Source organism: Rutilus rutilus (assembly GCF_951802725.1).
Source record: "Rutilus rutilus genome assembly, chromosome: 18".
NCBI lineage: Eukaryota > Metazoa > Chordata > Actinopteri > Cypriniformes > Leuciscidae > Rutilus > Rutilus rutilus.
In genome coordinates this window covers 33,881,484-33,906,150 of record NC_140231.1, presented here as the reverse complement: position 1 = coordinate 33,906,150, position 24,667 = coordinate 33,881,484, and the positions used below count along the sequence as shown (strand labels likewise).

General features: G+C 39.1%; 1 protein-coding gene across 1 annotated transcript in view; it reads right to left on the bottom strand.

The window, feature by feature from the left end:
* Positions 1 to 24,667, bottom strand: part of LOC311277055 (lysosome membrane protein 2-like) — a 50,804-nt gene extending 26,137 nt beyond the window's left edge. Inside the window, exons 1-4 of the mRNA XM_084387189.1 lie at positions 24,364 to 24,667; positions 9,602 to 9,762; positions 7,592 to 7,739; positions 4,868 to 5,062 (exon numbers count right to left, since the gene is read on the bottom strand). Of these exons, the coding sequence (XP_084243315.1) occupies positions 4,868 to 5,062; positions 7,592 to 7,739; positions 9,602 to 9,762; positions 24,364 to 24,486 (627 nt within the window). The 5' untranslated portion in view covers positions 24,487 to 24,667. The remainder of the gene's footprint in view (positions 1 to 4,867; positions 5,063 to 7,591; positions 7,740 to 9,601; positions 9,763 to 24,363) is intronic.

Below are 24,667 nucleotides of genomic sequence, written 5' to 3'. Positions count from 1 at the left end.
ATGGTATGTCAGCCACTTGGTGGCGCCAAACCCGCACTCTCTCACAACACCTGTGCGATTGGTATGGAACAGCAGCCAGAAGTTTAAAGGGGTCAGCATGAATGACCTTCTGCTGAAAGGGCCTGATGTCCTCAATCCCATCAGAGCAGTACTACTCAGGTTCAGGAGAGGCGTCCATGCTGCCCTTGGCGACATCAAGAAAATGTACAATTCTGTGTGGTTGGAAGACCTGGAGATGCACCTCCACAGATTTCTCTGGAGAGACACTGAGGAGGAAGAGATTGAAGAGTATGTGGTCACAAGGGTCAACATTGGCGATCGACCAGCAGGGTGCATTGCACAATTGGCTATGAGAGAGACAGCCAAACTGCCCATGTTCGCTCGCCTGGAGGAGGAACGTAGGATTCTTGAAGAGGATACCTATGTCGATGACATCCTGACTTCCCATAATGACTTGCAAAAGCTGGATCAGAACATCAAAAGAGTTGAAGAGATCCTAAAGACGGGTGGGTTCTTCCTCAAGCCCTGGGTCCGGTCAAGTCAAAGCAGGAGGCAGGAGATCGTACCAGGAGAAAAAGGAGCGGAGTCAAGCGCAGTACTCATTCTCCCAAACCAAATGAGGGAAGGAGACAATAAGGCCCTTGGAGTGGGATACCTTGTTGAAGAGGATAAACTGTACCTCATGACTTCAATCAATTTCTCAAAGAGGAAAAAGAAAATGAGAGTCGGCCAAAATCTTTTTGATGAAGAGGTGAGAGGGAAAACTCCAAACCCACTGACGAGAAGAGTACTACTAAGCCAAGTAGCTAGCCTGTATGACCCAATAGGCCTCGTCACACCTGCCAAACAAAAGGGTGCCATTCTTGTCAGAAAGGCGTTCCAGGAAGCTGGAGTCAAAACTCTCACCCGAGATACTTGGGATGAACCTTTGTCTGAAAAATTGAGGGAAGAAGCCATCCGATTCTTTGAGGAATACACACGTCTTGGCCAAATCACTTTCCATAGAAGCCTCACACCAGTCAACTGGATTGGAAAACCTTGGGGAATAACATTCTCTGATGGAAGTGACAAAAGCTATGGAGCCGTAGTGTACTTCAGATGGGAGACCGAGCAAGGCATCCAAGTCAGACTGGTTGAGTCTAAAGCAAAGCTCACACCATTGGACCAAAAAGGAGAACCAGTAAAAGCTGAAATCTGCGGTGCTGTCTATGCAGCACGACTTCGAAAGTATGTCGAAAAGCACAGTCGAATAGAAATGGAACGATGGCTTCATCTACTAGACAGCCAAACTGTGTTGGGAGCAATCCAGAGAGACAGCTATGGATATCAAACTTTCTTCGCAAATAGAGTTGGAGAGATCCAGAAATCCACATCCGTTGAAGATTGGTGGTGGATCCCGGGAGGCCTGAACAGTGCTGACATTATAACAAGAGGGGCAGCCCCAGAAGACCTCCAGGAAGATTCCATGTGGCAGGATGGACCAGCGTTCCTGCGGCAACCTGTGGAAGAGTGGCCACATAAGTCAGCCAAAGAAGTCGCCGCGTATGCCAAGGAAGGCATAAATAAACTTCAAAGGAAAGCTTTTTCGGCAGCACTGACTAGAGCGCAGGCACAGAGAAACAGGAGTGATGCACGGCAAAATAACCCAGATGAACCTAAGACTCAGATCCGAAGATCGCCAGCCTGCTCTGCGGTAACCAAACTGATTGACATCAGGAAATTCAGCAGCCTGACCAGGCTGATCAGGGTCATTGCCTGGGTGTGGAGAGCTGCAACGAGATGGAAAAAGGTGTTGGCCAAGAATTCAGTCTCAAATAAACCAAAGTGGGAGGAAGCTCTTTCAACAAACTGGAGGTCCAGAGCCAAACAAGCTGTACTCACTGTCGGGGAGTGTGAAGATGCACTAAGAGACCTGTTCCTTGCAGCTCAAGAAGGTATAACCTTTCAAGACACCACTCTCAACAGACTTGCTGTTTACAGAGAGCAAGAGACTGGGCTCTTAGTTTGTGGAGGGAGGTTCCAGATCTTTGATGAGGACGAGACTGCTGTACCAATTCTACCATATGAGGCATGGATATCCACTCTCCTAGCTCAAGAGGCCCACGATGCAAACCATGAAGAAATAGCAGGCACACTCCTCCGGATGAGGAAGAAAGCCTGGGTGATTAAAGGCCGGAAGCTGGCTAAAAAGAGAGTTGATAACTGTGTGGTGTGCAGAAAGGCCAGGGCCAGAAAGTGCCAACAGATCATGAGTGACCTTCCGTCCGAGCGGATAACACCAGCCAGACCATTTGAGTACATATCAGTGGACTTATTTGGACCATATGAAGTCAAGGACGAGGTGAAAAAGAGATCCAAGCTCAAGGTGTGGGGAATTGTTTTCTGCTGTATGGCATCCAGAGCTATACACACAGATGTTGTCAGTGACCAGTCAACTGAAGGCTTCCTCCTGGCTTACCAAAGATTCACGGCACTGAGAGGGCACCCAAAGAAACTTTGGTCAGATCCTGGAAAGAATTTTGTGGGTGCTAGACCTGCCCTCAAAGAACTCTACATCTTCCTGGATCAACTGAATAAATCTGAGCTTGAAAATGAAGCTTCCAAGCATGGGACAGAATGGAGCTGGAAAATCCACCCAGCAGACTCCCCTCACAGGAATGGAGCTGCAGAAGCAGCTGTTCGCACTGTGAAGCGGGCTTTGCACAACCTGGGAGGAGAAGGACTCTTCACATGGAGTGAGTTTCAAACATTTCTCTACACGGCTGCTAACCTTGCCAATGAGAGGCCCATAGATGCCAGAACTCAAAGCCGGGAGGACTGCGTAGAATACATCAGCCCAAATTCCCTTCTGCTTGGACGGTCTGGACCCAGAGGAGATCTTGGATACTTTGATTTTGAAAGCTACCCATACAAAAGATTGAGAGTTATCCAAACAGAAGTTAACCGGTTTTGGAGGAAGTGGAGTCAGTTAGCTGGGCCCAATCTATTCGTGAGGAGTAAATGGCACACTACACATAGGAATGTGGCTGTTGGAGATGTAGTCTGGCTTGCTGATCAAAATGCCTGGAGGGGTCAGTACAGACTTGCCAGAGTCATCAGTGTCAACATTGACAAGAAGGGCATCGTCAGAGATGTGCAGGTCAGAACTTTTCCCAGCTACCCAGTCCCAACTGTGAAGCCTGCTCAAGAGAAGTCAAAGAAACTCTCAAACAAAATACCTAGTACAGTTCTTCATAGGGATGTCAGACGCATCATTGTTTTACTTCCTGTTGAAGAAGGAAAAAAAAACCTGACAACTGAAATCTAACCAGCTCTAACGGAGAGGTTCATGTGACCTCCTTGGGTTCAAGAACCAGGAGGTCAAGTGGGAGGTGTTGCGTCAAAGAACAGAACACACAAAATTAGTACAATGGCAGCTTTTCCTTTAAAAAACTCCAGGCCTGAAGAGGGCAGAATTTTCCAAACACACGAGTGGAACTGACAGTTGAGCCAGCATTTCTGGAGGGACTGCTTTTACCTGCGCACCTGGCAGATAAGCATGGGTATAAAATGTTTGGGGTTAGCTTTTACTTCAGTCCTCAACCTACAAACAAGAAAGAACAGCTCATTGTTCAACACTAGAGACGCAACTGGTATGTAATATTTGGAATAATTTACTGTTGCATTCAGTGCTTAGCACAAATTCCATGTTTAATTCTGGTAGGAGTGGTGACTCCTTTTGTTGTGAATATTTCCTGACTACAGATAATGTGGCAGTGATGTGTGCTAGATTAAGTTGAGATGTTTAAACATTTACTTTATTCAAAGGCATACTTTGTTGCTGTGTCATGCATTGTTTATTGTGTAAAGTAATGCATGTTTGTTTTCTGTTTTAAGGTTATCAACCTATTCCTCATTCCTTAGTCCTTAATTCTATGTCATTCAATTCATTTCAACTACTTAATTCAACTGTTTCAACATAATCAACCAATTGCATCAAAACCATCTGGAAGAAAAATAAAGCATTAAAAGGAATTGAGTTGTCCCTTTGCATCCTTCATGTGTTGAGCAAGCCGTTTTCAAGTTTGGGCAGAGCTGGACTTATTATAACACCTAGACAACTTGACAATGTTGTGGTCGCGCCGGCGTCTCTTACATTATGAGCGCGCTTGCCACGCGCAACGCGCCTACATTTGAAATAATGAAATTTTGGTTGGCAGGAAAAATGGTCCAACGAACCGTTCGGTTTGAAAATGCGTACACCGAACCGAACGACACTTCCCCATGATGTCTCTCCTCTCGAATGTTGTTCCATTGCCGCCGGCGCGAAAACCCAAACTATTGTTTGAGACGTTCTCTGACGTTACACTAAACCCTGTTGATTTTTTTGAATAAATAGGCTAGTATAATGAAATTTAAGACCTTCATTAAAAAAATTAAGACTTGGACAACGGAATTTAAGACTTTTTAAGGCCTTAATTTAGGAACATGACATTTAAGACCTTTTTAAGACTTTTAAGACCCCGCGGCTACCCTGTAATACTGGCGAGCTCAGCTTACTTTTTTCGGGTGTGGACAGAGTGTTTCACTCTAGCTGCGCGGGCGCGGACGAGCGCTGCGTCTAGAAAACGCCAATATCGCCAATACCGGTATATTGTATTGCTCTAAATTAACACGATGTCGATATTTCATGCTTTGAATATCACGATTATCGTCAATACCGGTATATTGCGACACCCCTAGGTACAAGTCTCTGTTACATGGCAGTATAACAACACAATATATGCATAATTAACAATATACATAAATAACAATATAAACATTTTAATAAAGTGCAGTGCAAGGTTAAGTGAGGTGTGTTGTGATGTATCAGATGTTTGAGACTCACGTGGAGCATGAGGCCGAAGTACTCGTCGGTGTCGGGCTTTATGGTGCGCAGGCGACTGAGCAACGGGTCCTTGAAGCCCCACAGCAGCTCGTCCACCGTGTGTGTCATGAACACGGTGGTGCCGATGGAGCTCATGTACATGGAGATGCCCGAGGCCACCCAGAATCCCGCGCCTTTGACCCGATTCATCACGGCCTGTGTGAGGAAACAGAACGTGAGATTCAGACCACCGAGAAAAACAAACTTTACCTGAACCTTCATTTTTGAATGCAATTTGTTTGGAGATTTTTGGTTATTTTTTATTTCATTTACCTTTAAATGACTAGATTTGATCAATAAATAATAAATAAATAGTAATTTAAGCACATTCCTCACATTCTTTCAACTTAAATTCAAAATAACTCACAATTTCATGCATAACGCTTTTAATTCAGCTCAAAATATCTTACATTGGGAGTCATTGCCGACCTCTTGTGGAAAATAATAATATTTACATAACATGATATTTCATGACTCTAGATGGCCTTATAGCTCTATATGGAGCAAATGAGCTGTTCCTCTGGGTCCTAAAGTCAGTTCTCTTCAGTATGCGTTCAGATACACATGTGTGTTTATTCGTGGTTCAATTGCAACAAAAGTCCTGGGGTCTTGGTCAAAGGTCCAGGTCAAAATGACCCGAGGGAAGGATGAAGGTTAACCATGTTCTGGTAACACTTTAAAATACGGATCCTTCGTTAATGAATAACTACACAGGAACAAATGAGTAACACAATGTTAACAATCTAGTAACTACAGTTAACTAACAAGTAACTCTGATTAACGAATTAGTAAGTAATAGCACACAGATTTAAGTGGTAGTTCACTATTAACTAATCAATAACTACTATTTTTTAATACTTCCCAGAGAAATAATGAAAAAAATTCACAATTCATGCAAAACTTAATAACTAATGCAGGAAAAATTACTAGCACTAGATTAACATTACTGCTAGATACTGTACACTAATTATCAATATGTAGTAGCGTAGCAGACTTATGATTTGGGAAAGCTGTCAATAATTAGCCTATGCACTGCTGTCTTTTAGAGAACTATTCATAAACGAAATAATTTTTAAGAATTGTTTTTATAAATGCACTTGTCTGGAACACTTACCCTGTGGCCGATTTTCCGGCATTCCTCTGGACTGGCTTTGAATAACTAGACTCATCATGGTGAGTACTGGAACATACTGAGTCATCAGCCATCCAAATACCAGTTATTTCATTATTTAACCTACCTCTCAAAATTGTTTTTATGTATGTCTCTTTGTTCATATGTATATATATATATATATATATATATATATATATAAATATGTGTGTGTATATATATCCTGTGAATGATTAGATGATTCTACCCTTCCGGGTTGGCTCTTCATTAGTAACTACAGCATGGAATCATGATAACTAGTAATGACTCAAGTGTTAATGCATACTTTTATAGGACTTACAAATTATTTGGATCCGTATTCTAAAGTGAAGATCATGTTAACTAACTAGTAATGACTCAAGTGTCTCAAATGACTCAAGCTATAATAAAATAACTGGTATTTGGATGGCTGATGACTCAGTATGTTCCAGTACTCACCATGATGAGTCTAGTTATTCAAAGCCAGTCCAGAGGAATGCCGGAAAATCGGCCACAGGGTAAGTGTTCCAGACAAGTGCATTTATAAAAACAATTCTTAAAAATTATTTAGTTTATGAATAGTTCTCTAAAACACAGCAGTGCATAGGCTAATTATTGACAGCTTTCCCAAATCATAAGTCTGCTACGCTACTACATATTGATAATTAGTGTACAGTATCTAGCAGTAATGTTAATCTAGTGCTAGTAATTTTTCCTGCATTAGTTATTTGTGACACATTCTATGCCTGCTGTTTCCATCCTATCACCACTAGAGGTCACCTGTTCACGATTAAGACTTTTTCACTGCACACACAGTTACAGGTTACTTTGGACTACATTTCCCATACTTCATTGCTTCATTGATTATTTCCACACCTGTAGTCAATATCAGGGACTATAAATTACTGATACATGAGCTCACTGGTTGCTGAGTATTGGTTAACTATTGTGAACTTTACTGAGTGTTCATTTCTGTGTCTGCCTGCCCGTCCGTTTTGTGACCTGTCTGTTTTGGATATCTCCCTGTCTGCTGCCTGCCTCTGATACCTCTGCTTTGTCCTTCGACTCTGAGTGTTTGCTGCCTGTCCTGATCATCTGCCTGGTTTTGTACTACTCTCTGCCTGTTTTGAACGCATCTCGCTGATTAAAAGCTTTGCACATGGATCCGCACGCCTCTTGCATCTGTCCCATCGTAACATTATTAATTAGTTTTGCATGAATTGTGAATTTTTTTCATTATTTCTCTGGGAAGTATTGAAAAATAGTAGTTATTGATTAGTTATTAGTGAACTACCACTTAAATCTGTAAAAAAAATCAGTAGTTCTCTGTGAAGTATTAAAAAATAGTAGTTATTGATTAGTTAATAGTGAACTACCACTTAAATCTGTGTGCTATTACTTACTAATTCGTTAATCAGAGTTACTTGTTAGTTAATTGTAGTTACTAGATTGTTAATATTGTGTTACTCATTTGTTCCTGTGTAGTTATTCATTAACGAAGGATCCGTATTTTAAAGTGTTACCCATGTTCTCATGAACTTTAACTGTGTTCTCACCACCGCTGGGATGTTCACGGTCGTCACCAGATCCTCAGTCGGGTCTCCGACTGACTTCTCACGCACAAAGACGAAATACTTGGGCGTATAAGCGGCGACCATCGTCCCGCTCTCCACAAACGACACGTTGTGTTTGGGCCTGTACTCTCTGCAAACAGCATTATATCCTATTAGACTGACTCTATAAGTACAGGATGTATAGTAAAATTAAATTACTGCAAAAAATACACAAAGATTTTGTTGAATTTCGTATAACATAAAAAAGTTGAAAGTGCTTGAAACAGAAGTTGTCGATTCACTGATGATGTCATTTTTTTACTGTGTATGTGGTTTTTCTGTTATGTTATATTATTTTATATTATAACATTTTATGATGTTATGCTGTTGTTTTGTTGTTGAATTATGTTTTTTATGTTATTTTGACATAACTTAAAACAACATTTTTTTGCTGTTGTTTTGTTGACAAAAAAATATATAAAACATAACAGCAAAACATAACGTTAAGTTGTGTTATATTATGTTTTATGTAATGTTATGATAAAAACAGAATAACAGCAAAATATAAAACATACCACAAACAACATAACATAGCAAAACAACATGTTATGTTATTTTATGTTGCTTTATGTTGTTTTATAACAAAAACATAGCATAGCAAAACATGTTGTTATGTGTAATGTTTTGCTATGTTATGTTTTATAACACAAATAAAAACTTATAAAAAAAACACAGCATAACATGTTATGGTATCTTTTGTTACGTTATGTTATTTATGTTTTATAAAATAAAAAAGAATAAAAAAATACAGCAAAATATGAAAACACAACATAAAAAAACAACATAAAAGAACATATTATGTTGTTTTGTCATCTTATGTTGTGTTGTTTTATGTTGTTTTTATAACAAAAGCATACCATAGCAAAACATAGCGTTAAGTATTGTTATATGTAATGTTTTTCTATCTTATGTTGTTTTATAACAAAAACATCAACATAACAAAAGATACCATAACAAAACATGTAATTTTGTTTGGTTTTATGTTATGTTTTGTTTTCTTTTATGTTTTTTTAAGATGCAACATAACGTAACAAAACAAAACATAACATAAAACATAACATGTTATGCAGTTGTGCAGAGTGGGTTTTTGGACCAATGAGGTCTCACTGTGGGCGGAGCTTCATAACATAACATAACATAACATGTAACGTAACATGTAACATAATGTAACATAACAACATAAAAACATCACTAAATTACATGTTTTGTTATGGTATGTTTTGTTATATTTTATGTTGTTTTAAGACGCAATGTAACGTAACATAACAACATTAAACATAACATAGTATGTTATGCAGTTGTGTAGAGTGGGATTTTGGACCAATGAGGTCTCACTGTGGGCGGAGCTTCATAACATAACATAACATAACATGTAACGTAACATGTAACATAATGTAACATAACAACATAAAAACATCACTAAATTACATGTTTTGTTATGGTATGTTTTGTTATATTTTATGTTGTTTTAAGACGCAATGTAACGTAACATAACATAACAACATTAAACATAACATAGTATGTTATGCAGTTGTGTAGAGTGGGATTTTGGACCAATGAGGTCTCATTGTGGGCGGAGCTTCACAATATAACATAACATGTAACATAACATAACACATAACATAACATAACATAAATCATGTTATGCAGTTGTGTAGAGTGGGATTTTGGACCAATGAGGTCTCATTGTGGGCGGAGCTTCACAATATAACATAACATGTAACATAACATAACACATAACATAACATAACATAACATAAATCATGTTATGCAGTTGTGTAGAGTGGGATTTTGGATCAATGAGGTCTCACTGTGGGCGGAGCTTCCCAGTGCAATTGCAAACAACCAACAGTGTGACCAAGAAAGTTGCCCTGCCACTCATGTTTGGCTGGCTAGGACAGAAACGCGGATATCTGATTACTGGATGAAGCGTCCGCTGTGCGTGTGATGTACCTGTAGGTGTACGGCCCCATCTCAGTGAGGCGAGCTTTGGCTTCTCCTTTCAGGAAGGCGTCAGGGTTGGTGACGTTGAAGAAGAAGAACTGCATGAAGACTGGAGGCGGTGGATTCTTCCATGTGGCAAAAACTTCACTGCCTTCCGTCAGCGTGATCTCCTGAACACACAAAACACACAACATATCCAGATTCAATAGGGATGTTTTACATTACAAGATTAACAGGAGTTAGTTCATGTTTAGTACGATGCGAAGTTAGAGATCAACTAGTCACGACTGTTTCCTGAAACCGTATTGTCGTCAGTTTGTCGTCCAACCACGCTGGTTAATGATGTCACGCAGGTGGTGGAGTAATAACTTCTTTTAATTTATTAGATTATTTTTTATTTTTTTATTTTTTGCTATAAATTACAGTCATGGCATCTGAGGACTAATTCTCATTTTTCTCAGTTATCTGGCTTTATTTCCAGATTCAATCATAGACTCGTTCTTACACTCTAGAGCAAAATGGACCCTGAATATAACATAGAAAAACATCTTAAGTTTTATGTAATGTTTTGTTTTACTGTTGTAAAATATAAAACAACAGCAAAACATGTTATGTTGTTATTTTTATGTTGTTTTCTAAAATAAAAAACAACATGACATGTTGTTGTGTGTAATGTTTTGCTATGTTTTAACAATAACAAAAAATAACATAAAATTATAAGTTGCAGTATATTTCGCTGTGTTATGTTTTATGTTGTTTTATAACAAAAAACATAACAGCAAAATAAAAACCAACATAAAACATCTTAAGTTTTATGTTATGCTATCTTTGTGATATGTTGTAAAATATAAAACATAACATAACTGGAAAACATGTTATCTTTTGTTATGTTATTTTCTAAAATAAAAAACAAAAACATGACGTGTTTTGTTGTAATATGTAATGTTTTGCTATGCTTTATGCTATTTTTTATAACATAAAAAACATACTGTAACATGCTACAGTAAATTGTCCTGTTGTTTTACAACAAACATAACAGCAAAATAAAAAAACAACATAGCACCAAATAACATCTTGGGCCCTATCTTGCACCCAGCGCAATTGACTTTGTACACCGACGCATGTTTCATTCCTATTTTGCACCCGCGCAAAGCGCGCTTTTCCCTCCACAGAAACACGTCGCTAAACTAGGGAATGAACATGCGCTCCCTGGGCGGTTCAGCGCAAAAAAGGAGGCGTGTACCGGCGCAAACGTTCCCTGGTGCTATTTTACTGTTCCATAAAACAATTGCGCCACTGGCCAGAAAAAACCTAGTCTAAAGTCAGTGGCGCGTTGCGCGTTGTTCATTATGCTATTTTAGGGCGCATGCTTGACCATAATGTATAGAGTGCACAACGCTCATACACTGTGATTCTCTAATCTACACAGAAGCAGCAGTTTTCATTTTTGCAAATCATATTATTACAAACGATAGATAGATAGATAGAAAGATAGATAGATAGATAGATAGATAGATAGATCATTTATTATAAATATAATAATTTATTATAAAAGCATACATCTAGCTTACACATTTACCCACATTATTATATGCCTGTTTAACCGAAGCTAATTTGGGTGTGTTTCTCCCATCCCCAATGTCACTTCTCTGTGTTTTACGGCCGTGACGAGAGCGTTGGTCTCCTCGGCTGTGAACTGCTCTTGGCGCGCGCCTGGCAAATCCGCCGTTATAATAGCAATACGCCAAGGAAAAAGTGCGTCTGTTCTTAAAGGGAATGTGAGATGATGCTCTGATTGGTTTATTTCACGTTACGCCCAAACCACACCTATGAATAATGAAGCTACTTCAGACCAACCCCTTTTAGATATGCGCCCGGCGCAAGAGTCATTTATCCCGCCGGGAAAATAGCAACAGCGCCGAGACCCGCCCACAAAGTTACTTGCGCTTTGCGCTTTGACACTTGCGTTTCAGATCGTTAAAATAGGGCCCCTTAAGTTTTAGGTTATGCTATGTTTTATGTGAAATAATATGTTGTAAAAAATAACAATATCACAACACAAAACATGTTTTGCTGTTATGTTATTTTTTATGTTGTTTTCTAAATGATTAACATAACATGACAGGAGATGCGCATGCGCAATGGACGGTGATGGCTGCTTAATATCGACGCTCTACCTCCGTTGTCCATTTTTCAGATTTATCTATCCCTACAAAAAAAATTTGCCCGCATTTTATGTAAATCCCTTGTTCTAGTGGCACTCAAGATGGCATCTAAAAGATTTAATCCACTCCCCTGCGAAGAAAAAGCATAAAGATGAATGCTTGATAAGCAGCTGAGCACCATAAAGCTAAGCATGTCGACGATTGTTCGTGAGAAAATATCGACGATTACAGCATGATTGGACTCGCTGGAAAAGGACGTCAAATCGTTCGGCAATAGATGTGTGATGTTAAAAGGGAATCGATTGCTAGCAAGTCCTAGAGGAGCTCCAGGAGAAACTATTTCTTTATGAAGATAAAGAACGGGTGATCGGACCCGTGCACAGGCTGGGTCGAGGTTATTGGAGCGGTGAGACATCGACCACTTCCCGTTTAACAGAAAACATGCCAGAGATCAAGAACAGCACAGACCCAGAAACCAGCTTTATAGAGACTCAGCACAGGACACACACACACTTTCTGGACTTTGACTATCACTAGGAAACGGGCCCTGCAAACATATTTCCACAGCACATATAAATGTGTAACGGGTTCAACAAAAGTCTCTGATGAGGAACTGTTATTCAATTCATCTTTAGGCAGGAGAGAGAGAGGACGTACTAGATGAAAGTAACTTGGTGTAGACAGAGGATATACGACTACCACCTGTAGGGGCTGACAATAAGTTCTCAACAAGAGATTTTTCTGGTAATTGAGGGAAACTAGGGAAGTTAGTCTTAACAAAATTGCGGAGTTGAAAATACCTGAATAAGCCTGTAGTATGCAGATTAAATTTGGACATAAGATTGGTGAATGTAGCAAAAGAATTATCAATAAAAATATCTGAAGGCCATCCCCTTATCCTTCCATCTTTTAAAAGTGTGATCAATAGCTGGAGGTAAAAACAAGTGATTGTTGCAAATAGGACTTAAGACAGATAGTGACTTCAACCGAATACCAGTAATAAACAAGAAGATTTGGCAGAGCTAGACCTCCATCACGTTTATTTCATTGCAGGATAGTTTTATTCACTTTAGGAATTTTACCAGCCCAAATAAATGAGGAGATGATTTTATCTAGACTTTTAAAAAAAGATTTAGGTAGAAAAAGAGGGAGAGACTGGAAGAGAAATAAAAGTCGCGGCAAAACATTCATTTTAATGGTCTCCACTCTCCCTACAAGAGAAAGGGGTAGGCTGTCCCATCGTTTTAAGTCTAGTTTAATTTGATCAACCAAATTCGTAAAGTTATTCTTAAGGAGAGAACTGAAAGAGTGTGAAATGTTTACACCTAAATATCGAAACCCTGAAGGAGAAAAATTAAAAGCTAGGGTGCTTTTAGAATTTTTTTAGCCGCGTCATTTATGGGGAAATATTCACTTTTGGTGAAGTTTAATTAGTAACCTGAAAAAGAGCCAAAGTTGTCGAGTAAGTGCATACATGTAATCTCGTTGGCGCAGCCAACCGGATCCTGCACATACAACAACAAATCGTCAGCATAGAGAGAAACACGATGTTCTGTGCCTCCCCTGTGGATCCCGCGTATAGACGAAGATGCTTTTAAGGCGATAGAAAGTGGCTCAATAGCTAAAGCAAAGAGCAGAGGAGACAGAGGGCAACCCTGCCGCGTCCCACGGGAGAGGGAAAAGAATGATGAACTATCAGCATTAGTTTGAACACTTGCAGAGGGAGCCGAATATAGGAGGCGAATCCATGAGATAATATTGTGCCCAAAGCCAAACTTTTCTAATACAGTAAATAAATAATTCCATTCCACACGGTCAAATGCTTTTTCAGCATCAAGAGAAATTATCATTTCAGGGGTCTTAGACAGAGAAGGACTAAAAAGTATATTTAGCAATCGCCGGATATTAGATGACATCTGACGTCCCCTAATAAACCCGGTCTGATCCTCAGAAATAATATCAGGAAGACATGCATCGATGCGCTTTGCCAGCACATTTGCTAGAATTTTAATGTCAGCATTCAATAAACTATTAGGTCTATAGCTACTACATAAAGTTGGGTCTTTATTTTTTAATTGAGTCAAGAACCCAAGACATTTACATTTAGTCATTTAGCAGACGCTTTTGTCCAAAGCGACTTACAATTTAGGACTAAATTAAGCGAGTCATCATGAAGAGGCGAAACCAACGCAAGAAGTGCTCAAAATACGAAGTTCAGGCATTGGTCAGAGTAGCATAAGCCCGATAAGGGGGGATTAAAGGAAAAGGTTAAGGTTAAGGTTTTTATGAGGTTAAGTGCTCACGGAAGAGATGAGTTTTCAGCTGTCTTTTGAATGTTGTCAGGGATTCTGCATTCTGGATGAGGGTAGGGAGAGCATTCCACCAGCAAGGAACCGTGAATGAGAATGTTCTCGAAAGTGATTTTGTGGCTCTCTGTGATGGAACCACGAGACGTCGCTCGTTGACCGATCGTAGGCTTCTGGTAGGGATGTAGACTCGTAGGAGTGAGTGAAAGTAGGAGGGAGCTGAGCCTGTGATAGATCTGTAAGCAAGCGTCAATACCTTGAAATTGATGCGAGCAGCGAGAGGTAGCCAGTGCAGAGAGATGAACAGAGGAGTGATGTGGGCCCTCTTGGGCTCGTTGAAGACAAGACGAGCTGCAGCGTTCTGAATCATTTGTAGAGGTTTAGTTGCACGTGATGGAAGTCCAGCCAGAAGAGCATTGCAGTAGTCAAGCCTAGAGATGACCAGGGCCTGGACGAGAAGTTGTGTTGCATGCTCAGTGAGGAAAGGCCTGATCTTCCTGATGTTGTGCAGTGCAAACCTGCATGATCGAGCTGTCTTTGTAATGTGGTCTGTGAAGGTCAGCTGGTCATCAAATATTACTCCAAGATTTCTGACCGACCTTGATGGGGTGATTGATGCTGAATCAAGCTGGATAGTGAAGTCGTGCTGTAGAGACGGATTGGCAGGGAGGCAGAGAAGATCAGTCTTTGCCAGGTTGAGCTGCAGGTGATGTTCCTTCATCCATGTCGAGATGTCCGCCAGACAGCTTGAGACCCGTGCAGCTACTGTGGGATCATCTGGTTGGAATGAGAGGAAGAGCTGTGTGTCATCAGCATTGGTAGGAGAAACCATGTGCCTGTATGATGTGTCCCAGTGATGTGGTGTAGATGGAGAAGAGGAGGGGACCAAGAACTGAACCCTGAGGAACCCCTGTGGTCAGTTGATGTGTTTTGGATACCTCGCCTCTCCATGCGACCCTGAAGGATCTACCTGTGAGATAGGACTCAAACCAGTGGAGGGAAGTTCCTGTGATGCCCAGTGATGAGAGGGTGGACATAAGGATCTGATGGTTCACAGTGTCGAAGGCAGCAGACAGATCCAGGAGAATGAGAACTGAAGATTTGGAAGCAGCTTTTGCGATCCGTAGGGCTTCTGTGACCGACAGTAATGCTGTCTCGGTTGAATGCCCTTTCTTGGTCTTGGAAGCCAGATTGGTTGACATCCAGCTGGTTGTTCAGAGACAAGAAGGAAGGATGTTACTTGGTTGAAAGCAACTCGGTCAAGTGTTTTCGCAATGAATGTTAGGAGAGTAAATCTTTGAGTAAATGATGTCATGTGTTTATTATTTCTGAACTGGCTTTTAATCATTTACTTGTGTAATTGGCATGATACATTTTTACCTGACAAATAAATGTTACATCTTGATTTATTCTGAAGTATTCTGAAATCATTATTTTAGTAGACTATGAGGAGGCTGGCGCTACCGCAGCTCTGTGTCCAGGATAGGTCAAACTAAAGGCGCATATGAACGGAGCAGTAGGCACGTCATCTGAAGACCTTTTGATTTCTGTCTATCACTGACTTGGCAAGTTGTACGGAAATGGCTAAATAAACTACACTTTTTTGTGTGCGTGAGCAGTAGGCAACCGACTTAAGAGGTATTAGCAAACCCTGCACCCTCTGACCAAAATCAGACTGGCGAGGCTGTGTCCGTGAGATCCACGTAAACACGGGGCGTTTATTTATAAAATGGGTCCCAGTTAGACCGGAGAACGCAAAATCCAGTGGGGCTTGATAATTAGATAAAACCACATACCAGGGACAAGATAGCAGCAGCGTAGATGAGAAATGACATCCCTTGCTTTAAATACCTCCTTGTTTTCCCACGCAACAAGTGATGGAAACTAAATTGGAATAACATCATCCAAATTTTATTCAGGTACTCAACAGAGGGTTGAAAACTAAAAACTTAAATTCTGAGTTAAATAATGTTGTTACATTTGATTATTTGCTTTGCTGCAACAACACTGCAACACTGGAAATAAGAAAATGGTCATGCTAACATGTGAAAAAATCTTGTGATTCGATGAGCTAAAAGATGACAAGTAAAAATGTCTCACTTGAATCCTTTGTGTGCGAAATGTAAAGTTGGACAAAACAGTGCAATGCAATTAGAATATTTCAAAAGAAATTATCTGAGAAAATGATCTCAGTCCTAGAGAACAGCTGCCATGCAGAAATCCTAGAGACTGAAATTCTGAAAAATATGCTAAATTTTAAAACTGATGCATTGAATGACAATTATTGTGTCACTAAGAGGCTTGTAGCTTATAGTTTCAGAGGACATGCACAGCTTGTCCTTGTCTCATGAGAGAATTTAGACAAAGAACAATATGAATTATTGTTTCTTGAAAAAAAAATTAAATATAGGAGGGAGAAACAAATAATAAAGTGTCCATGGTTAACACAAGGTCCCAGCAAGCAGTAATAACATAATGGTGGATTCAGCTATAGAAAGGAACCCTCAAACCATCTTCCTCTCTGACGTGAGTGAGACTGAAATCAAAACTATTGTGAATAAATGTAAAAATAAATCATTTATGGACTATTTGGACATAAATATGAGATTAATAAAAAGAATAATTGACAATATTGTGAAACCCTTAACACACATATGTAATGCTTCATTCCAAACTGGAACTTTTCCTGATAGCCAAAGTGTTACCACTATTTAAAAACGGAAATAAACATATATTTACAAATTATAGGCCTGTCTCTCTGCTGCCACAGTTCTCAAAAATATTGGAGAAACTGTTCTACAGCAGACTGGATAAATTTATTGCGAAGCATGAGTTAATTAACGAAGGGCAATACGGATTTAGACCCAAAAGATCGACCACTATGGCTATTATTGATGCTGTGGAAGAAATCACCAGTGCTGTAGACAGCAAAAAACATGCTGTTGGAATCTTTATAGACCTAAGGAATGCATTCGATACTATCAATCACTCTATCCTTGTACAAAAATGTAGAAAAATATGGTATTCGGGGAGTTGCTGGGAACTGGATTAAAAGTTATTTAGAGGAGAGACAACAAGCACAGCACCACACCCAATGATCTAATCGCTCTGAACACAGATCTGGCTAGTGTAAATAAACAGCATCATGTAAAGAGATTTCCCCAGCAGACCTGTGTGTCTTAATGTCACAACACAGCAGACTGTGTGAGTTCAACTGCAATAGCAGTCAGATCTGACCATTATCACTCAGTTTAATTGACCTTTTCTTTGCAAAAACATGATCATGATAATGATACATGTCTTTGTAAATTAAAAATGTTTTTCTTCTAATGGCATAAAATCTTAAATGATCAAAACCATCAGTAACAACTGTCTGACTAAGGCCATCAAATACATATTGAGATAGACCATCTATCTTAATGCAATTTGTATAAAGGTTCAAGATTAAACTGTGTTTTCCTCTCTAGGACAAGTTCGGTATTTTACACTTAAAGCCCTGTTTTCAGATCGTTTCTGATGAAATAGAACGGTTAAACGATTGAAATTTGGACACATGCTGCTGGCCCGAGAATTTTAGGTTTCTTTCGCTTTCCCCCCCACCTCCACAATGGCTGCATAGGTGCACTGGAACAATCCTTTCTAAAACGCATTCAACTTTCGTTTACAAAGACGTGAAACTCACCGAGTGGTCAGGGGTGTTCACTGATATGCTCACACAAAAATCGCTGCAAAAGATGCTTTCCAACAGGCTTTATGGTAGTTTTTGTCCAACTCCATTGACTTGAATTGGATGTGCTGTGAGGTACGGCATTACTCCGCCGCCGGAAATGGAAATGGGGTTGTTTGTGGGCTGGAGTGTCTATTATTCAAGCTCTCAACGGAAGAATGTACGGGTGTGAGGCGTTTGGAAAAATAGGTCCACAGTTTTACAACGAATGGTAAAACACCTGTTGGAAAGCATCTTTTGCAGCAATTTTTGTGCAATCAAAACTAAATTATGCAACACAGATTATGGTAGGATAAACACCACCCATTTCCCATTCACAAACATACACAATACACACCATCACTACGACAATCTTAGAACATCTCTACCTAACATAGATCATAAGACTATCCAGGCCAAAATTATTCACATCATGCAAATCTATAATACATCAGTCAACTTCATACATATAGGACAAGGGAAATTATTTTAATAATTTCTTTTCAGCATTACAGTCTTGTCAACTTCCTGTATGTAAGTACTGTGCTGTGCATAGAACGTGCAAGGCTATGGTCACACATCAATTGGTTTAAATCCACATATAAAATCTAATTGAGACCTATTCATCAATACAACTGGTCTTTGGACAAAATGTTTATTATGTCCAGTCATTAGCATTGTTGCAAACCAGGAGTGCCCCCTAGTTTCCAACAAATGACTAATGACAATAAAAAATTATCGAAACAGTTAAATAAAAAATGCAGGCATTTATATTGGTCAACTTTACAATTCCCAGTCAGACCTGCATTATTAAGTGTGACCTAGCCTGTACATCAAGTGCACAGAGGATGATTACAAAAGTTAAACCAGAGAATTTAAATCTCTGTTTCTATACATTTCATTCTCTAACTGAACGTATTAAAACCTTAGGTTTCATTAATGATTTGCACTTAAAACAACTAATGTAGAAATTATGAAATTGTGTATTTCCATGTTTAATTATGTGATATACTCTAATTATGCATACCGCTAGTAAATATACCTACTCACTAAATATAGGATTCTGAAAAAGAGACCTTATTTACCACTCGCACTTTTGACTTTTGAGTTTCACACTTTTGAGTAGGGGTGCACCGATCCGATATTAGGATCGGATATCGGCCGCGATACTAATAAAATAGCTGGATCGGGGATCGGAAAAAATAACAGATCCACGGGCCGATCCAGGTTTTTTTTTTTTTTTTCTCGTCGTCGCAGCAGAACCTACGTCATTCGTCAGCTTCACGCGTGTCGCATGCTAGAAGCAACATGGAGCGAGCCAGAGGCCGTTTCTCAATACCAAGTACGCAAACTTCGGACTTGCGTCCTCCTTGGTAGTTCGGACTTGCCAAGTTCGACTCAGGAGAACGAACTCCCGAGGACGAGAGGACGCGAGTCCGGTTATTCTGCAAATGGAACAGCATGCGTTCTTGATCGCTTCACTCAGCTCGCTCTGGCTACTCCGGTAATCCCTTTATGTATATTTTAGCCAACAATAAAACGAAGTATGTTATAAAACACCACTCTGCCTCTTTTCATTTAAAAAAAAATCTTAAACATATTAATGGCCACATAAATGTGGTTCAGGCAAACGCGTACATTGATTATCTTTACTGCATATTTATAACAACACGAAATATAAAACACAACCCTGCTTCTTTTTGTTTTCATTTTTAAAAATATGAAACATAATGATCATTAAAACTGACATTTAAATTTGCCATTGCTGATTAAGTGAGCATTCAGGTCATGTTTGTGATGGTGGTGTGACACGTTTGAATACACAGTTTTTTTGTTTCCACCGCTACATTTAATTTTTTTTTTTTTACATTTATTTAAAGAAGTTTGATTATATTCTATTTTCGATTTTGAATGCACAATTGTTTTTTAAATAAATAAGAATACAACACATTACATACATCTGTTATTTTGTCTTAGTTATGTTTAGTTAGTAAAGTCTGGTGCCTTTAGTCTCTTCAAGGAAGGTATTTGTGGAAGGTATACAGTTTATTATTAATTCAACTATAGTATCGGATCGGTATCGGGTATCGACAGATACACAAAGCCCAGGCATCGGTATCGGTATCGGGACTGAAAAAGTCGGATCGGTGCACCCCTACTTTTGAGTACATCATGTCTTGTTATTTTGTGTTCTTGTGTTTATCCAATAACCTTTTTCTCAACTTACAATAACCACAAATACATCAGTGTTCAATTATTGCATGTTCATTCAGAAGTTGGTCAGGTGTCTCACAAGCTATGGAGCGTCATCAGTGAAATGATTCCTTCAACGATGGAGTTCTGACTTCCCGAGTGACCGAGGACTTCTCAAAGGGTCAGTTAAAACATCCTAGGGGCGTCCTCCCTGGGATGTTTTAACTGACCCTCGGAAAAATGTTTCCGCAAAGCGTTATAATGACACTTTCCACTGACACTTTCCGATCATGTTGACCAATGCAAACAGACTTGATCATTCTACAGAATGAATACCACCGCAACCAAGTGCAGGTGGAAGCAAACTCGGCCAAGAGGGTCATGTGACACCCTGTCCAGCTGCTGCAGCATCCACGCATTCTGCCATGCTTTCATTTTAATGTCCAACCTGTCTTAATGCTGTTATTTCAGGTGACGACTGGATTCCGGCACCCACCGACTAACGCTGCAAATGACAGTGGTCAGCTTTATCAACACTCAGAAAATAACACTGAAAATATGGAAACAGGAAAATGTCCAAAAATGTCCCACTAGGCCGATCTAAATCTGTCCCAAGGGGCCAGGGGCCGTCTGTAAGAACTGATTTTCCTGCTAAGGCCTAAAAAAAAAAAAAGTTTGGTTCCGGTTGGTTGTCAGTTGAGGTCATGGGTCGGTAGGGATTTTTTATTTATTTTTTTTTTCCTCCAGTGGCAGTTTTACACACACACACACGCGCGCGCGCTGATTTTAAATGTGTGTACCGGTACTTTTTTCTACTAAAAACCAGACATCTCAAGCAATGTTTCATCTAATATCTTTAATAGTATTAACCTCAATACAAATCTTCTCAGAAAATCTTCAAAATAAAATGTAACAATTCAAACCGTTGAACTTGAGGAAACTTATGGCAGCCATTGACTCTGCTCACTTTTGCTTCCAATCAAACTTTTACGACAGTGATTCTGTATTCCCGTTTAAAGTCTGTTGTTGCCATAGACACGCAAAACGCACACACACACACACAAAAAGCCTTTGCGGGAGTTTGACAGGCGATCTCATAGTAGATTAACATGGAGGATTTGAACTTGAAAAACGGAGTGTACAGACATCTATTTGTAGTCAAACAACATTCTTTGTTATGTTCATTTATGTGGTTTATTTGATTTTGATGCTATAAATTAACTAGAAGCAAGAGACGATCAGTTAGTTTTAACTGATGATCTAACTTACAGCGATCTGTTCGACACATTCAAGAGCCACAAAACGGTATTTATTGTTTACATTTCTTTAAAAAATGACCACATTTGAAAGGTGAAATAACCAAATGAGACTTTGTTTCATATTAAAAGTAAGCTGGTAATGTTAATGTTGACTTCCCCCCCGTGTTTCTCTTAATGTTACGATTTCCAAACCTTAAGTTATAGCTCACTTTAGGAATTGACAGTTAAAGGGTTTTGATGCAATACTTAATGGTTTTTAACGGATTACTTAAGTGTAAAACAGCATTTAAAGGAAACTGTAATTTAATTAACAATGTGTGAAAGACCGTTCTTCCCCAGTCTCATAAAATAAATTTGGGTCGCACATAAATTGACAGGGTCGGTCGGAAACCGGAACCAAACAAATTTTTTTTTTAGGCCAAAGACAAAACTCAGCCTGCAATAAAGCCATAAAACACACCCTGGAAAGAAGATAGCAAAGACAGAGCACAGGACATTGTCTTGTCCAAACTTATCTCTTTCCTTAACTCTGCATCCCCCTCTCCCTCCTCCCTTCCTCTTCTCGCGAGTCAAGCCACCAAAAGTTCACTAAGAATGTCTATATATCACATATGATGTATCTTGTGAATCTATTGTTTTTCCGTTTCATGTTTGGTATCATTTTAAGTGTCTCAGTGCGATTGGTAAAATGGTCTTAATTTCATTGCAGTCATTGGTTTAATTAGTGTTGCTTTCGTCAACGAAAATTATGACGAAATATTGTCGTCAACGAACCGTTATCACCTGACGAAAACGAGACGAGACGTAAATGCATGGTCATGTGACGATGACTAAAATACATGCATAATGCAATATCGTTGACGAATAAAAACGAGACTAAATGTGGTTTAAAAAATAAAAACTATGCTAAAATGTCTCTTCATTTTCGTTGACCAAAACGAGACGAGACGAAATGTTATAACGTCACGACGAATGAGAGAGTTGTGCGTGAACCCATACTTTGTCGGCTTTAAATTCTGGATTGCGATCTGGTCACCCGATTATCAGCGAATTTAACAATATATTACTCCATTAGTTATTCTATTAAAATGTCTCATTGATATATTTGACACATTCATAATCATTACTTTTGCCGGTTCTTTGTGAAAGCTGTATGTTATTGGCAGCGTCTCTGGTTACATGAACACGTCGCATCAGCGCCAGAACATGGAGATTTTATTTTAGAGAATAACCGCACAACCTATTCGATATCCTATAAGTAAATAAACTAATCGAATATCCAAAAATCGTGACTCATCCCTGCATGGAATATCTTGTTTCTTTTCCCAAATCTTCACTCACGTCTCACTCACCCCTTTTCTAAAGGGATTATAAACGTTTCTTGGTTCGCTTTTAATTAGGCCTATTATATTCGTATTCTTTACCGTGGTAAAGTAGAAAAACGCTGTAGGACAGATAGCCTACATTTGTACTTGCATGTCAAATTCTTTTTAACACAGTGCTTGTTATATTAGACATAGGGCGCGAGTTTAGCTGTAAAGCGCGTTTCACACGCGCGGGTGATTTTTAGTTTCACTTTCTCTGGCAGCGCAATCTCAAACATAGCCTAAATATCTCGCCCTTGTGGAGGATAAAATGCGCTCTTCAAACCAATTTACATCAAGTAGAAAACACGAAAATATCATAAAGAGATCGATATCTTCGTGTTTTCCTGCTCGTGTCCCACATCCCTCTCAAAGCGCAGAGTGTAGCCTATATCACGCGTCTTTGTGTGGAAATATAAAACAAGTTTTTTTTTTTTTTTAATAACCCCCCAACCACCGCCGGTAGTTGGTCCATTACCGCGGTGAAAAAAAAAAAAAAAAAAACTGCCACCGTCACAGCCCTAAATATAGGCCTACTAAATAGCCTATAAGCCTTGTTTGAAATTCTATATTGACTGGGTTAAATAGAATCGCATTACTAAAAAGAGACTAAAATACAATTTTCATTGACTAAAACTAGACTAAAATGTCATCAGTTTTCGTCGACTAAAACTAGACTAAATGTCATCAGTTTTCGTTGACTAAAACTAGACTAAAATGTCATCAGTTTTCGTCGACTAAAACTTGACTAGACTAAAAAGAGTATGAATGTGACTAAAACTAATAAAAACTAAAATGACAGCCTGACACAAAGACTAGACTAAAACTAAAATTAAAACAGGCCGCCAAAAACAACACTAGGTTTAATGAGACAGATTGAGAACTTAGGAGAATCCTGTTAGGCGCATATGAACGGAGCAGTAGGCACGTCATCTGAAGACCTTTTGATTTCTGTCTATCACTGACTTGGCAAGTTGTACGGAAATGGCTAAATAAACTACACTTTTTTGTGTGCGTGAGCAGTAGGCAACCGACTTAAGAGGTATTAGCAAACCCTGCACCCTCTGACCAAAATCAGACTGGCGAGGCTGTGTCCGGGATATCCACGTAAACACGGGGCGTGTGACTCTGTGCGGCATCGGGTCCCTTAATGAATGAATAATTGAAAGTATGGGATACTCAGAATAATCAAAGATATAAATGAACTCATAATCAATATTTATGACTATTTTCTAATCAGAAACACGATCTAAATTTGATTATCATTTAAAATTGGAGTCAGATTAAATGCAGAGCTAAAGTAATATTGAAACTAAATTCCAATAAATTAAGTGAACTTCACTGGAGCGCTGAAAAGACATACACGCATTATTCCTTCACCCAGGCCGTTGGATTCTGTCGTTGGGCCAATGGGTGGTCTTTACAACACTTACTAAAAAAAAAATAATAATTCATAAAAAATTTAATAAAAATTAAATTTAATAAACACGATTAATAAAAACAAAAAAAATAATAAATTAATAAATTAATAATTAAATATAAACAATCACTATAAAATACTTACTAAAACCTAAATAAATCATAAAAATGTTAAATTAAAAGAAAAAAACTTTATATAAAAAATATTATACACATTTAAAATGAATAAGATTAAAATATTTTGGCTGACAAAAAAAGTTCACTGTCATTAAGCCGCAATCAACCCAAACCTCACACAGAGCAAGACACAGCACTAATAAACTCCACAATGACGAATCGAGATGAAAACAGTCTCTCACCCTCTTCAGCTTGTTGTGGATCAAGGTCTGGAAAACACCGGACACAAACAGTGCGATTCCCGAGACCAGGAGAAGAGCGCCGATGACTCCGGACGAGAACATGCAACAGGAGCCTTTCCTCATGGTGCAGGTGTAATAAAGCTGAGGCTGATGAAGCGATTCCTCTGCTACAGCAGCTGGACGTGTGTGTGAGGTTCTCCTCCTAAACACACACACAGGATTGAAAGTTCAGCACTTGCAGCAGATTTTAAATTTTGTATTTGAGTGAATGAGTGCAGTGTGAGGGGCGAACATCACCCAGAGT